This window comes from Prinia subflava, chromosome 7, assembly GCF_021018805.1.
Source record: "Prinia subflava isolate CZ2003 ecotype Zambia chromosome 7, Cam_Psub_1.2, whole genome shotgun sequence".
NCBI lineage: Eukaryota > Metazoa > Chordata > Aves > Passeriformes > Cisticolidae > Prinia > Prinia subflava.
In genome coordinates, this window is record NC_086253.1 from 16,751,570 (window position 1) to 16,768,199 (window position 16,630).

At 38.1% G+C, this 16,630-nt stretch overlaps 1 protein-coding gene across 4 annotated transcripts in view; it reads right to left on the reverse strand.

Annotated features, from left to right (window-relative positions):
* KCNIP4 (potassium voltage-gated channel interacting protein 4) overlaps positions 1 to 16,630 on the reverse strand; it is a 385,096-nt gene that overhangs the window by 273,299 nt on the left and 95,167 nt on the right. The window contains exon 1 of one of the 4 annotated variants that reach the window (XM_063401697.1): positions 7,832 to 8,791. The exons of the other annotated variants lie outside the window; for them this stretch is intronic. Within the exon in view, the coding sequence (XP_063257767.1) occupies positions 7,832 to 7,919 (88 nt within the window). The 5' untranslated portion in view covers positions 7,920 to 8,791. Of the gene's footprint in view, positions 1 to 7,831; positions 8,792 to 16,630 lie in introns of those variants that run through there. 4 annotated transcript variants of the gene reach the window in all.

Consider the following 16,630-nt stretch of genomic DNA (forward strand, 5'->3'; position numbering starts at 1 on the left):
GAGCCAGTCACACAGAACAACCAGCCAAAGACTAAAGTGCTGTTAGCAGGTAGTTCAGTGCCCACGTATTTCCAAGCCAACATATCACTGCTGTTTTCCAGACTGGCCATTATTTATATCCAAACATGGTATTGAATTTGCCATCATCTAACTCTCATGTACTTATAGAATTCAAGTATTAAACAAATTGAGAAAATATTTTTTGTTAATACAGGTTCACATTTAAGCTAGCCCTTGCAGACTGTTCAGTATGAACATATGGTTATCCCAGTTTGGAAGAGAGGGACATGCATGAAACTAGAAGCTAAAATATACACTATTAGTGCAGTCACTAAATGTACATACATCTATTGTCCTGTCTGGGTGAATGAGATTGCCATGGTTTCTCATTTTTATTCCTAGCTTGCATCTTTCCCTTAACTGCCACAAATAAAACTACGAAGCAGGTCCGAAACCACTGAGGTTTTAAAACCTCCATTTGAATGATCAGCTACTGACACTGCTGCTGGTAGGATGCATCCGTCTTTCCTAGCTAGCTCTGTTTAGATGTTACATACTCTTTTTTTCTCACATCACTAGAGTTCTAATACCTTTTCAGGGTATTTATTAGTACAGGAAAAAAATGTATATATACATACACTTTCCTATGGACTAGTTCGTAGAATTTATCCTAAGGCTACTCCATTTGTGAAGCCTAACAAACCCAAGATATTAGAAAACATGTGCAGTGATTCTTATTAGTAATCTCTAAAAACACTGTCTGAAAAACTACTTCAGTTGACTTCATATTCAGTTTATAACTCCATTAAAACTATCTCCTTTAAACTTCTGGCAATTGCAGGAAGGTGCCCAGGCAAGATCTTAACTTAGTTGAGAACAAAGAGAGGCAGGGTTACACCTGCTGAACTGTGGTTCTCTACCACTGAAGCACTGCAAACATCCTAACCCCAGAGAAGTTTATTTTGACTTTTGGGGCTGGGTAATTTGTTTGTTTCTCTATATCAAGATTGATGAAATTGGTGTAAAGTAGTGTTTTTCAAAGGCTTCATATTTTTCATAGATTAAAAAAAGCAAACCAATTAGTGAATGCAGGTTGTACTTTCTGATGGTATGTCCTTCGATAAAACAAATTACCAAAGGTAAACTCTAGCACTTCATTTTGCCAGGGTTTTTTGCACAGAAATGTTTTCAGGCCTACTGCCAGGAGGAATATATCATCTGAGCATAGGTGTGGGAGGACTCCAGGTGTACTCCTCTGACTGTCATGGTTCACGTGCCTATCGCTGCCAAAGTTCTGTTCAGGACAGCAGCTTATTCTGAATTCCTTCAAGGGCTGCTCTTTGGTAAATCCTGGAGGAATCACCTTTGTTGAATGCAGGTTAGCAGTATAAAAATATAGGAACTACTATTTGTTCAGACTAAGGATCCACCTAGTTCAATATCCTGTCTTACAACAGCTATTCATTTATGCCTAGTGAAAAGACGAAACAGAAAAAGCACTTAGAACATTCTCCCCTCACACTTTCATAGCCATGGACTATTTTCATCTCAGGGAAATTCTTACATCTTTAATCTAAACAGTGTCTCCCAAAAGGTTTGTTTTCCAACTCCTTGCCCAGCTGGTCCCTCTGGACTCCTGCAGAACTTTTTGGACTAACAACACCTTTAAGTGAGGAGTTTCACAGGTTTATCATCCCCAGGGTTTCATTCGTGGCCAGTAGTAAGCTCACCACCTATCCATTCATAAAGCTTGTTTTTCCCCAGCATATACCACTTCATTTTACCCTACATTGAATTTTATCTGTCATTTTAGTGTCTTTGAGAATCATTGCACAAAGTCCATCTGCAGTAGAAAATCCTTATAAAAGGAACAAAAACATAACAACCAAAAAAATTGGTCTGTGGATTCCAAGCGTGCATTTATTTCAGTTTGCACCCAAATTTCTAATCTAAATATATCCCGCTCCTTCTCCTTCTACTCCAAGTTACTTTGTACAACAGTTAAATGAAAAGTACACAAACAGTGAAGAACTGCATTATATTGCACAAGCTGAGACAGTCCTAATGTTGCCATTTCCCAACATTTTGTCTGCACAATTTGCTAACTTTTAAAAAGTTACTTTAAGAGCATTTTTAAACATAGTATCAAGTGCTGTGTCCTACATACAGCTGATTTTTTAATACTATCTTTATAACTGACATCAGTAATTTGGACTCTTACAAGAACAGTACAGAACGTAGAACTTCTAAAGGGAAGTTCATTAATGATGACTACAGGATGCTTTCCAATGTGTCATTTGCAAGAGCAGATGAACTGTATCTTTCATTATAAATAAGATTCAGACTTGGAATGAGAGAGTAAAACCTCAATTTTTTCAACAGAAATGGCATGCAGCATGGTCACTTTGTCCTTTTCCAATTAACATATCATAAGAAGCCTTAAGACTTCAGTGAAGGCTCTTTTGGAAGGATCTGGAAAAAATCTTCTTTTAAGAGGTTATATGGTGGAGTTAATGCCTAAAAACATTGAACATTTGAGTAAAATATTTAAAAATATTCAGGAGAATATGTTTAAAGATTAGAGTATTGCCTTTAGATAACCCACTTCAAGATACCCACTACTGCTTCATGCATCTGTGAAGTTCAGTCTATCTCAAATATGCAGGATTATAAAACTTAGAGCTGAAACATTTTGCACAACACTGAGTTGCAAATCAGGAAGAGCAAAGGCAGTCTATGTAGATCCATTTCTGAAGACAGAAAAAATTATAATTTTGAGTGCTTAAATGTAATTTATTATAATACATTTTGTAACAAATTATATTACTTGAAATTTGAGCAGTTTTCTACAAAACTGCTGAAAGTTCACAGTAAATCTGCAGTATGTGAGAGGCATATAGGTGGGATTGATTTTTTTTTTAAGGGAACAAAACAAACATTTTTAATTTTTCCAATTTGAAGCAGAATGCATCACAAGTACATTAAGTTAAGGCATTCTCAGCTTTTCCCAGAATGTATTTCACATTGCCTGCTATTGAGCTCAATACATCTTGGTCTTTTGTCTCAGAGCACCGTCTGTACTACAGCCTATTCTAAAAAAATGCCTATTGGAGTGATAATATATATAGGGGTAGCATAATGGAAAAGTGTTTTCAAGGACAGGTAATCAACAATGCAATAAACAAAAAATCCTAAAAATATTACAGGAAGACTCGGGCAAAATTCAGCTAATATACTTAACAATAATTAACAACAATCAGAAAAAAAAAACCAAACCAGTTTGGTGGAGTTTTTGGTTGGTTGGTGTTTTTTCAGATATTTTTCTCTTAATGTCTGATATTATATACTCAAGCACCTCTGTCAGCTACTACATGAAACCTACTCAAAATCCCATGGTGCTGACATTTGGTATCCACCACATCCTTCCACTGAAGGGATTTCCCTCAGAGATAGATGAATACCAAGACAGAACCCAGAAAAGTTGCCAATCCGAGTGAAGAAACTGAGCAAGCATAAAGTACAATGCAGAATTTCAAATGAAATCTGGATTGGTTTCTTTTAAATTAATGAGACTTCTTTCCCTAAACAGGACATGGCAAATATTTCACTCTTGCACATCGGAACTTGTGAAATTATCTACAGAGGGCACATTGCATCTCTGTACAGGAAAAGTTTCTGAAACCCCAGAGGCTCAAATTGCCTCACAGGCAACAACCAAGAGATGCCAAACTTGAATTTGGAATTCTTTCCCATTAAAAATAAAGTGAAAAAAAGACTAATTAAGTTCATGAATAATACTTATTTGTATTAAAAAAAAATAAATTTCAACAATAAAAAAAGGCATTTAGAAACACATTACACCTGTTTTCCCACAAATGTTGACATCTTGGGATTTCTCTGACATCTTCAAGATAAAAGGTCCTTTTAAAATAGTTTTATGCTATATTGGGTTTGCATAAGAAGGGGATTTTGAATTTTAATTTTTTAAAAATTATTCTTATCTTTTGGATTATTTTTGTCTTTTAATTTATCCTACTTCTCATATTATTTACCATAGAAATTAAGTGAATCTGGTAACCTGCATTCAAAAAAAGGTGATTCCTCTTCAATTTACTCAAGAGCAGCCCTTGAAGGAACTCAGAATAAGCTACTGTCCTAAACAGTCCCAGACTTTTGGCAGTGATAGGCACATGAAGTAGGACAGTCAGAGCAGTACAGCTATGAGGAAGCTCCCACAGCTTCAGAGCCATACTCAGATGATATATTCTTCCTGGCAGTAGGCCAGAAAACATTTCTGTGCAAAAAACCCTGGCAAAATGAAGGACTAGAGATTACCTTTGGTAATTTGTTTTATCAAAGAACTCGCTGTCCAAAAGTACAATCTGCATTCACTAATTGGTTCGCTTTTTTGTCTAAGAAAAATATGAAGCCTTTGATAAATGCTACTTTATACCAACTTCATCAATCTGGAGATTCAAAAACAAAGAAACAAACAAAACCCCCAGAAAATCTAAAGAAGTCAAAAAAAAACCCCACATCAAAAGTGTAGAAAAGTGAGATTATTCCAGTTTGTTGGAGAGAGTACAATTTCACAGCCAGGGTTGTTCTCCATTCCCTGTATACATATATGCTAACTGGGAATTTGAATCTGTCCTGTAAAACCTGGCCTCCACTTAATAGGTTATATCAGACATTTAATAAAAACATGCCTGAAAGGGATGTAAATGTTGAAAATCTACCACTGAAATCAAGGACGGTTTTGGTTCTATCATCTCTTTAATCTTTCATCAATTGTGACAGTTAGGAAAAATTTCATAGCCATTGCTCTGAAATCACTTTTCCTCTATTTTAAAATAAAATGATGTGACCTACTTCTTGATCTCACAATGATTTATTTTGTTATTTATAATATGCAAATCCACGTTGCATCCAAGAACTAAAACATTCTCAAGAGCAGTGCCATGATTTTATGACAGTGTTTCAAAGACCAGGTGCTTGCAAGTCAAGAGGCAGGAGGCAATAAAGTTGTAATTGGTATGATATTTGGTCTGCCATCTTCAGTGAGGGAATATGCCTCACTTGTGGAAACACACCAGCTTACTATATAACAGAAATCATGGGAAATTAAAAATTTTGTTTAAAAGACTATTTCTCTTCACTGCATTTTGCTATCAATCATAGTGACTTGCTGTAAAAAATGAGAGAGATCTGGATGTATTCATGCAGAGATTGCCACTTAAAACCCATTGTAAAGATTTATACAGCATTTGCCTTCAAGCAAGGGGGTAGTTTCATTAATACTGGTTCCAGCTGAGTGGACTATGAAGCACAAGTCCATGTTCATGTATTATTACAGGCAGATATATGAGATCATTTTTATTTTAAACATTTAGATTTACCCCAGAACAGGTCTGTAGTGCTATAAATGGTTATGAAACACAAGCTATAAAACCAGTAATCAACAGTGACTCCTTAGCCAGGCCCATAGCCAGGAAACCCAGTCTCCCCCTCCTATATCACTTTGTTTTGTTTTCTGATCAATGTGATCACACCAGCTGCAGCAGAGCTTGTAGCAATGTGTAGATTAATTGTATATTCAAGATGCCTATCCATACAGGACAAAGGGATAGATTGGACTCAGTGCAAGTACTTTCAAGAATGTGTAGTTCCAAACTATTAAGTATAATTTAAATATTAAGGAACACCCGAAAAAGACATTAGAAGCTAAATCATATCAACAAGGAAATTAAATTATATTCACTGTTGTGCTTCTTAGTAAACATTTACACTTTGAAATTAATTGGTCACTTGGGTGAGGAGATTGCCTGTGTCTAAGAAGTTAAATAAGCACACCTTTTTGTTTCTGACATCTATCCCAAATTTTTGAATGCTCAAGATAGAAACAGCAGTATCTTTAATATACAAAGCATAACTTTCTAACACTTTCAGCTAGGCTTTCCCATTCATCTCCCTTAATCATCAACTAATTATCAACAGAATGAATTATGCATTAGATTTTTCAGGATGAACAGTAACTGGTTTGCAACAGTTGAGGTTATTGAGTAGGACTGTGCAAGAGCTTAGCAGAGGAGCTCTACCTCCCTTGGCACTTCAGGTATTATCACATTATCATGACCTCATTTGCCACATCATTTGAACATGATGAAGTCTATTAACTTAATAAGAGTAGTAAGACACCATTACCTGTAGTAAAAACAAACTGAAAATCTCCTCAGAAGTACCTCAGCTCTTCCTAAGAGTGGGCATTTTTTGCTTGCTTGCTTGCCTTTAAGGAAACACATCTGAGGCCACTCCACTTGGCTTTTTATCATTGAATATGTGCTGCTTAATTGCAAAAAAAAGGAACTTCTTTTAGTGATAGCTTATGAATCAGTATCCACAGCAGGTCTTGAAAACAGTTTTGTATTGTGAGCTCAGAAAGATTGCAGCACAAATGTCAGTCTGAAAAATAGTGGTGTGTGCATCATTCGCTACATAGGAAAGGAAAAGCTTGGATGACTCTGTGAGAAGAGCATTGCAATGAATTTCTAACACATCTTTCTTCTTGCATCATATATTATTTAATTTCCATAGCAACCCATGGGAGCAAGAAGCCAGTGTTTTCAGAAAAATGTGAACTGATGCAGTTCACAAGAGAAACTACAATAGACTAGGAATGATAGGGAAAATAAAGGCAGAGAAATTCTGTTACCAGATGCTCAAAGTTAATAAAAGCTGTGTCAGATTTCCATAAGTTACAAGCATCCTATAAAGTACGCATTGTCAGTGTTTGTTCTATGACTTTTATAGCATTGTAACCCCAAATCTGATTAATTGCATGCATCAATTCTTCCAGTTATTACTGAAGTCAACTTTGCTCCCAAATCTTTTCATCAGTGCCAAAACAAAAAACACAAATAACTAACACACCATCACCAAATAAACAAAAATAACCAGCTGAAACTTTCAGATGACTTTAAATAAATGGCTTTTAATTCTCAACAATCATGTTAGCATAATTGGATACTATCTGCTGATGCTGGACTTGCAGCTCTGCAAGGGAAAAAAAGTAACTGAAGTCTAGAAAGAAGCACAATTATATCTTATAAATACAGAATGACATCATGAAAGTTATCCTATTTGTCAGCTGCTGAGAACATCCAGAAAATGCTGAATTGTAAGAAATATATATTTCCCAAAGTGACAAGAAATCTACAGCATCTGCTCAGTCTAGCTTAGAAACCTTCCCTGGTGCTGCATACTTTGTCCAAGGTTACAGAAAAAAAATTACCTAAAGGACAACTGACAACCACTATGTTTCAAATTCCGTAAGGGCAAAGCACAAGCGCTATTTAAAATTTCCTACAAGATACTGTGACATCCCATTGACAGTTTGCAGCTGATTTACATCTTTAGATAAGCAAAACTAAGCCCCCAAGAAAAATAATGTAGTGTGCTTATCACAGAATATCGGTCCAAGAAACAGTGAAAATAAAAAAAGCGTAAGATTCATCCTTTATGACCAATGTGTCTACTCTGCAGTACCTTTAACACATACAGGTGGACAGGTGGAAGCATGCTCACTCACATCCCAATCTGGGTTTGTGTGTGTAAAGCCTTAGAGAATGTCACACTGTCTAAACACTGTAACATCAGACTATGCTCTGTTTTCATTATGCTCAGCCGCAAAGTAGTTCACAGATCTTCTTTTATTATTATTTATAAGATGAAAGGAATGGTAATATAAAACAATGACAACCCTGTATTATCCTTACGCAATTCTCTTGTTATCATGCTGAACAGCTCGACTACAGAGAAAAACAGTCATTACCTGTGTGAAGAGAACCTGTGATTAGCCTGAGAAGGTACTGGGCAAATTTCATTATTTCCCGCTTACACCGCTTCCTACAGCCACTCATCTTAGGCAACGCGGTATTCCTCTGAGGAGAGGCTGAAGACTTTGCCAATAAACGGAACAGGTCCTGCCAGCAAACTTCTGGGGCAGTTCCGAGCCTCGCTCGGCCTCGCCGCCTCCTCACGGCCGAGCCAACTCCCGCCGATCTGCCCCGGGCGGCTGCGCAAGGGAGCCCGGGCGGCCGCCGGAGCGTGGCGAGGCGCTGCCGGCACGGCGCGGTGCTGCTCGCCTCGGCTGGGCAGGACACGGCACGGCTCGGCTGGACACGGCTGGGCAGGGTACGGCACGGCACGGCTCGGCTCGGGCTCGGCGCGGTGCAGGCTCTGTGGCAGCCCCGGCGCCCCCGGCGCAGCCGGACCCGCGGCAGGCGCTGGCCGCGGGCGGCTCCGCGGGCGCGCAGCCCGGCGGGCGGGGCGGTGCCGGTGCCGGTGCCGGTGTCGGTGCCGGTGCCCGCCCCACGCCGGCAGCACGGCACCGCCCCCGGAGCCGCTCCGCTCTGCGCTCCTCCCGCGAGCAGCGGGCGGGCTGTGGGAGCGGGCCGGGGCGCGGCAGCGCTGCGTTCCCTGGGGCTGGGGGCGCGCACGCCGGGGCCGAGCGGGCGGTGCTGCCCTGCCCGAGCTGCGGGAGTGTAACCGAGGTGTGAGCTGGCGGGGCTGCCCTCCGCCTGCACGCTGCATGCCGGCCTCGGCCCCGCAGGCTGCTGAAGGTCATGGAAACGCCCCGGCACTGCACACCTGTCCAGCAGGAAGAAGGACGCAGAAACCCTGCTGGCACCTCTGTGCCGGGAGCTGCCCCTGCTCTCCAGCTCCCCACCTGCGGCAGCTGGGAAACAGCCTCTGGCACGGTTAGCACTGTGTGGTTGGGATGTCTCCAAGTCCCGTTAGAAAGCTACCTGCACTCCTTACTGTTCCCTTATAAATTCACTGTTTTCCAACTTGCGGAGAAGGGTTTCTTATTAATAAAAATTATCTGCTGTAAACCACAACCACAGAACCCAAAGAATATGTTTTCATTTTCCTTGGAGTACTTCCCTCATAGACAACAGCACTATTACATTAGAGGGTGATGCAATATGTAATGCTTAATACAGTTAGAAAAAGAAAAAAGAAAAAAAAAGAAAAAGAAAAGACAACCCATTAAGGAAAAGCTTAACAGAAGAAAATCATCAACTAATCTAATTTTAATGACAGCACTGACCATAAAACATTTTGGTGAATGCCTTTAAAAATTACAATAAACACAAATGCCCATCTTCAAGCTATTGTCTAGATTATGCAGTAAGCAGAGATAAATACATTATAGACACAATACATCAAAGCATTATCAAAGTTGCAGTTAGATGACACAGTTTCTGTGCCTGCTAGCTGAAGCACAAGCTTGCTGCCTTATGCTTCCAGTGAAACTACACAGATAATGGAAAGAACAAAAATGAAATAGCTCACAGAAGCCCCCAGGTTACTCCAACACAGGGATTAGTCTGAGAAGGATATGGGCAAATTCCAGTATTTCATGTTTGCAAAACTTCCTACAGCCACTCAAGTAGGAACTAATTTCTTGGCACAGTTTTTTTCTGAAAGGACACAATACAAATGATCAAAGAAAAGCCCCCAAAGAAGACTCCCCCAACCCAAAAAACCTCCCACAAAAACCAACCAACAAACAAACAAAACAAAAACCCCCAACTCAATACTCCCGCCCAACAAAACCCATCAAATTCTGAGGTGTTGGAGATGCCAGTGTGCCTTACAAATTTCTGGACTCTTCTGGTCTCTGAAAGGAAAACTCCTTAAATAGCTGGTAGAGGTGAAGATACACTGAAACCATAAGTCTGTATCTCATCTTTAGAACTGGACTGAAGAGATCAATGCAAATGGTTCTGAGCTGGAGTCCTTGACCTTCTTAATCCTTTGACATCTCCAATTGCTTCATAGAATTTTCACTAGCAGTGGTACTTCAAAATAAGGAATTGAAAATAACTGAAACCTAAACAACTGAAATACTGGTTTTCTAAAGCCATAAGCATGAATTACCAACACCATGTGTTGCTCTTCCTCCACCCAAAAAACCCCTCAAATAAAGGTGTACCATTTCTGACACTGTTTCCTAAGCCTTTACATTTCAACACAGCTATAACAGTGATTGCAGCCTAAGGAAGAGTTCATGAAAGATTTTTGACTAGTTTCACCAAGATATTTTTTAACAATTACTGCAGTATTTTGATAGCATTGGATCTAAGTCTATCTCCCAATATTTCTCTGGTCAGGAAAGTTAGAATAGAAAAATGTAATAAAACCACCATAGTACTTTTGAAAATTACAGTAAAATAATATGAAAGACAGTTGGACAATATCAACTTCTATATATTGGTAACATACCTTTTTTATCTTTTTTAATTGACAGGACACACTTAAGGTCCTCAGTCAGAGCCAGTCTCTTTGCACTGAGGTATAAAAATACTTTTGATATCTACAAGCTAGGTCCATCCCTAATAATTCATAATCCTTAAGCTGAACTAAAACCCACTGAAAAAAGATCCTCTTTATGTCAGAAGGGTCAGCATCAGTTCCTAGGAATTCTGACTTTGGAACCAGGTACTTAGAAAAAACAATGTTTAAGTACAATGAAAGAGGAATAAAACACATACATACATAACAAAAGTTCTTTTCAAACATTAGGAGAAACAAGTGGAAGTAAAAAGTAAAAGCTCTTTGTAAACTACATTTTCAAATCATTTCACCAAGTTCTGTTTATGGGCTCCTAGAATAACATAAAATACAAAATCACTTTGCTTAGAAGTGCTTGGCAAGAATGAAATGACTAGGGAGGAAACACATGCGGTTTTTGTAAAAGACTGTCAACAGCTGCAGTCAAGTTTAAAAGGGAAAAGGAAACATTTCCCTGAATGTACAAAGCATACTATAGTGCAGTCAGGACAAATTAATTGATAATAATAAAATATTTTCTTCCTGTGAGGATTTCTACACAAAGATACAAGACAAATCTTAAAAATCTTTATCACCATGGTGAGAAACCAGTGCAAAACCAAAAATGTATGAAATTAAATTCTACTCAGTCCAAACTACTACTCCAGGGTCTCAGCATCATAGGTCTATGTCCCAGGCCCACCTGTTGTCAACTGAAGTGCAACCTAAGCATCCTTAGAGGAGAGCACACGCTGATATAGCTTTAGTCTAACACTACAAAAGGAAAAAACTACACCAATATTGTAGTTCAGAGCTGGTCATTATTGGCAGGTATGTATCAGCATTGCTTTACTTGTTCCTGTGTAGGAATAGTATTTCACTATTAAAAAAACCCAAACAAAACCAAAAGAGAAATACATTAACAGCAACATGAAAACACATTTTAAAATAAGTAAAGAAAATCAGTGATTGCTTACATTGCTGGGACAATGTGAATGACTCTTCTTTCAAAAAAGAAAAATATGTAAAATCCAAAAGCATTGCATGTCTCAGAACTGACCACTGCAATAGATTGGCATAAAATGGTGAATAATGCTGAATTAGCTAGCATTATAGTTATGTTTTGAGAGAGAAAAGTTACTAAATACAGATTTCATTTAATAAAAAAATGGAAAAACATCTCTTAAAACATCCAAAAAGAATTAAATGTGGCTGTTGTCATATTAAGTAACAACAGCAAAGACTCAAATGCCAAAAGCACATATAATAGTTTAGGGACAGAAAGGAAAAAAGCCATCACAAATATTTGATGAGAAGAAACCCACAGAATAAGGATGACAGTGCATGCCAAATATAAATTTGCCAGTCTGGGAATAAAAAACTCCAGCAGAAGCTGAAGTGACATATACAGAGCACAAGTTGATTGGCTTCCTGCAGGCAATTTGCCTTGTAAACCTCTTTCATTTGCACACAATCCTCTGACTTCAAAAAACAAAATTTCCTCCTGAACTAGCCCTTGCTATTGACTAAAATCAAATTGAAATCTTACAACAAAAATCAACTCAATTAAATGCTTCAACCTCATCAGAAAGGGTAACTACAGGAAGTTGTCCAGGAGCACAGAAAAGCTGTACAGAGTTTCCTCAGTGTAGATTCCAGAGGCTTGTAAGAGCTTTTGTTTTCTTAATGCAAATACTGAATTCAATAACTGATTTTTTTATTTTAATCAAAGGATTGTTAACCTTTTTTATTTCAAACAACAGTGATATTTACAACCTAAGCACATGGCAAGCAATAACAGATGGGCAGAAAAAAACAGATGGGTGAGCACAAGGTAACAGCAAGATGTTTACGACAGAGCATAATAAACAGCTGCCACAAGTAGATGACCACCATCAGATTTCTTTTCAGTTGCTCCTTGCCTGTCACATAAGTAAGGGTCCTCTTAAATCACAGTCTCTATCCCTACTATATTTATTTTAATAGCTCTTCTGTGGACTTATACTTCTTGGCTTGACAGTATTGTGCACTGAGGTGTCCCGAGTTCGCCATCATTATTCAAGTGGATGCAGCAGAATGAGAGCCATTCATCACAGAAGTCACTGGAAACCGCAGAAGTAATTCCAAATTATTCATGATGTCCATGAAAATATCAGCTACCACTTTTAGCCACAGCTAGTGAATGGCAACAAAAGTTCTCTTGCACGTCATTTGCCCAGATTTAGACTTGGATATTAACACAGACCAGAGATGGTTATATGATAGAAGATGAGCTGGGGAACCAGAGATGCAGGCGTATGTTCCCTTCCTAACTGATTAGCAGTAACATGCTAGCTAAATTTACTTAGATTAAAATGGTTATTGCTTTTTGTTGTCTGTCCTGAATGTTATAGTGACAAGGAACATGAAGCTATTTCTTGCTCCATGCATTCCATATTTAAATGGATGTTTACATGGGATGTGGACATGATCTGGTTCTGTCTTGTAGAAACAGTAACTTCCATAGAGCCCAGGACAGAGAGTGAGGGGACTGCCAATGTTCTTCATCATGAATACAGACTTATTTACCTTATTTAATTTTTTTATACTCTTCAGACCAGAATTAAACCCTTTCTATTAGCCCAACTGTTACTTACCCAAAGTGCATGCAATGTTTTTAAATGCGAAACACAAAATAGTAAGAAACCTTAATCCTAGCCTATACTACTGAAAATTAATACAGTCTTCCTGCTTTTGTCTATAGTCTTTAATTTTCCTGAAAGCTTGCTAAGAATAATATCTTCAAACAGCTCTGTTGCTGTGTTTAAAATAGGACTAAAGAGAAATGACTGCTACCTCACACTGTTTGCATAATATCAACAAATTATACATGTGCTCTATTCTGATAGCTAATACCTGCGTAAAATAAAATACTTTCATTGCTGTTATACTCCCAGACTCTATGGGTTCCAACTGAATTTCTAAATACATTTATGTAAACTAATAAAACATGTTGGCTTAGCCCACCAGAATCTTTGACCAGTGTAACAGGAATACTTAAAACATTTATCTCTATTATTCCTACCTTCCCTGAGCTAGCTGCTCTCAGAATGCCTTTCTGTACCTACTCAGTGTCCTTGAAGTTTACCCCTAGGATTCATTTTCACACCACACTCTAAGATGATACTGCAGACAGTCAGCCAGGATCTGGAGCTGCCTCAACCTCCCCCACGGTCCACACTTGCCTAATTAAATATTCATCACTCCTGAATGCTGCAGTGTCAAACATGAGCAACTTCCCAGCCTGACCTCCTACAGCCAGCCCATGGTTTATGCTGGAGAATAAACAAGGCTGGAACTTACCTGCTGAAACATAAAATGGCACAATGCAGTCTTCATGTTGCACATTAATTTCTGTGCATGCACTGTAGAATTCTCACTGCAGAAGCCAGAGTATTAACTTTTAATGTTCAATATACATTGAATATCTCTATGCAAAGTTGCATGGGCAGAGTTATCAATAAATGTTATGCAGACAACTAAAATATTATCTTCCCTATAATACAGATCCTGTTTTGTATGTATGGCCATATCTTTCAAGTTAAAAATATATTACTGCTGAGTATTCTCGAATAAAAAATTGAGGCATATTAATATCAAGTACACAAGGTTTTTCTCTTTTCTCTTTTCTTTTCTTTTCTTTTCTTTTCTTTTCTTTTCTTTTCTTTTCTTTTCTTTTCTTTTCTTTTCTTTTCTTTTCTTTTCTTTTCTTTTCTTTTCTTTTCTTTTCTTTTCTTTTCTTTTCTTTTCTTTTCTTTTCGGGGTTTGACAGTTTTTTGGTGGGTTTGGACTCTTATCTTAGTTCCATTTACAAGAAAGTTGGGAGTTGTCTCCAAGAGAAAAAAGTTCTTATAACTCATTTAATTGTATCAGACTCTGTACATATTTATGTCTATACTTAATGGAAGAGAAAACTGAACAGAAAAAAAACCAGAAGGAATCTTCTTTCCTGGTAGAGAAACCATAGCTATAATAATCTATAAGTTCCATAAATCTTTGAGATTTAACTAAGACATATCCATATCATGTCCATACAATATAAAAATAGTGTAAAGGTTGTGTATTGACCCCAAAACCTACATTAACCTGTTAAAGAGACAAGTATCAGAAATTGGCTGTAAACCAGACAATGCTGGGCATGCAGCATTCCTGACACAATAGAATAGAAGACAATTGCACCAAATGGGCCAGGAGAATTCTCTAAGGATAATAACTACCACAGCTTACGCCAGTAAAGTAAATATATTCTGAAGAACCTTCTTTTCACTACACACATGTACTGACACCTATGTATGTATAAACACTTACCTGGAATATATACATATAAAGTTTCAAAAGATTGACTTCATAGCTTCAATAATTATCTGTTCAACTTATTGCAACTTATATGCCCCTAGGATTTCCCATAAATGGTCAAAACCTAGATTTCTTCTTCCAAGTCAAGGGCTTCCCCATAGTTTTCAGGCATTTTCTTTCCCCTTTTATGCTAGTTATGGCTTGATGCTCTAATTAACCTAAAATTTAAGATTGAAAAGTGCATACCCTTAAGTTTTCACATCCTTTATCTGGCATGAATTGCAATGTATTTGAGTGAATATACTGCAGCTATTAGCTCAGAGAGGAGAAAGACAGAAGAGACACCACAGTCCAAACATTTCTTCAAAGTCTACATCTTGGTTGAAACAATTTTGCAACAGTTCTCCTTCATCCAAGATTTGATTCTGTGAATTATTAAATATGAAGTACCAGTGTTGAAAGCAAGTTAAATTACCACACTGCTAGGCCTGTGGTCTGTCTTTTCCCTCTTGGCAGGGTCCTGCAGATATTGAGCAGAAAAACAGTTTATCAGCAATCCTGTGGAATCCTTCAGTAATGTCCTTTGGGGAACATGACCAGTTACCAATCTACTCCAGATTTTCCAGAACAGTTGTGATTGTAACAAAGACCCCTAGATCTTCTTCCCACATAATACAGCTGATGAGCTGTCACACAATGTATATAAAATTTGACTCTGACACAGAGGAAAACCATTTTAAATAGAATTGATCTGATCATATCTATGGTTTGATAAACCTGAGCTGAACCTTGCTCTTGAGTAGTAAGAAAGGTTTATATGCACTCAAAACTCTACCACACTAAACTAAATAATAATTTTTGTACTCTGCACTCTTACTTTCACTACCAGCAAAAAAAAAAGGCCAAAAATAATTTTATTATCATTTCCAGTTAACTGGAAATTCATCTAGGCTTCATGATGTTGATTAAGCCTGAAGAAGCACCGTGTGCTTCAGGCAGGAAATGGTCATCAGGGATATGAATCAGAGGACATCACACCCATTTAGCATTGCTGGACCCGTAAAGGAAATATCTGAGTCTGTGTTAGGGTCTTGAAGTTGCATACTACATACAGTGGGTAGATTTTGAGGGCCTTATTCAGTATCTATTGAGCATCATTTGTTTCCCTGCCTTCTACCACTTATTCTTCTGCAACCATACAGCCATTTCTCTGACAAGTATGGCCACAACTCCTGTGGCTTCAGGCAAACCTCCCTCATCTGCCCTTTTCATACCACTTTAAACCAGTCCCTAGGGACCAGTGATGAAAAGAGGCAGAGCCAAAGTAAATCTTCAAGATTAAAAGCAGGAAAATGGAAAAACCAGGGAATTCAGTCTCACATATGACCCAAAGGCATCAGTGAAAGACAAATTTTGGCTCTCAGGTGGGAACACTTACTTAGTGGTAGGGCAGGTAGTTGGGACCATGTGCATGAGACCTCAGGAAACTGAGAAATTGAGAATGAAATCATTGCAGTCTCCTAATGACAACACTCTAAGATGTGATCAAATAAAGGCCTTATGCATAAACACAAAGCATTTTTCAGCTCTACAGCCTAAGGAAGTAAAGCACTGTGATTATGAACTCAGCTACTATAAAGTTACAAGTCAGTGACAATGATAATAACCTGTATATGATCAAGGTGAGTAAAAAATAACTTCATCAATTGCCTGTAAGTGAACATCTGACTCTGAAGTCTAGAACAAGAAGGTAAGTAAAAGGCTGGTAATGAGCACAACTCCAAACTCTACAGATCAGTACAAAGGATAATTATTTTTATATAATACACACATACATTATATAATCAACACTGATACTGAGGAACATAAAGATACAGAGGAATACTGCTGCTCATATCTCCCATTGTGAGAAGTACTACTAGAAGAAAACAACATCTGTACACTAGAAGAATGATGG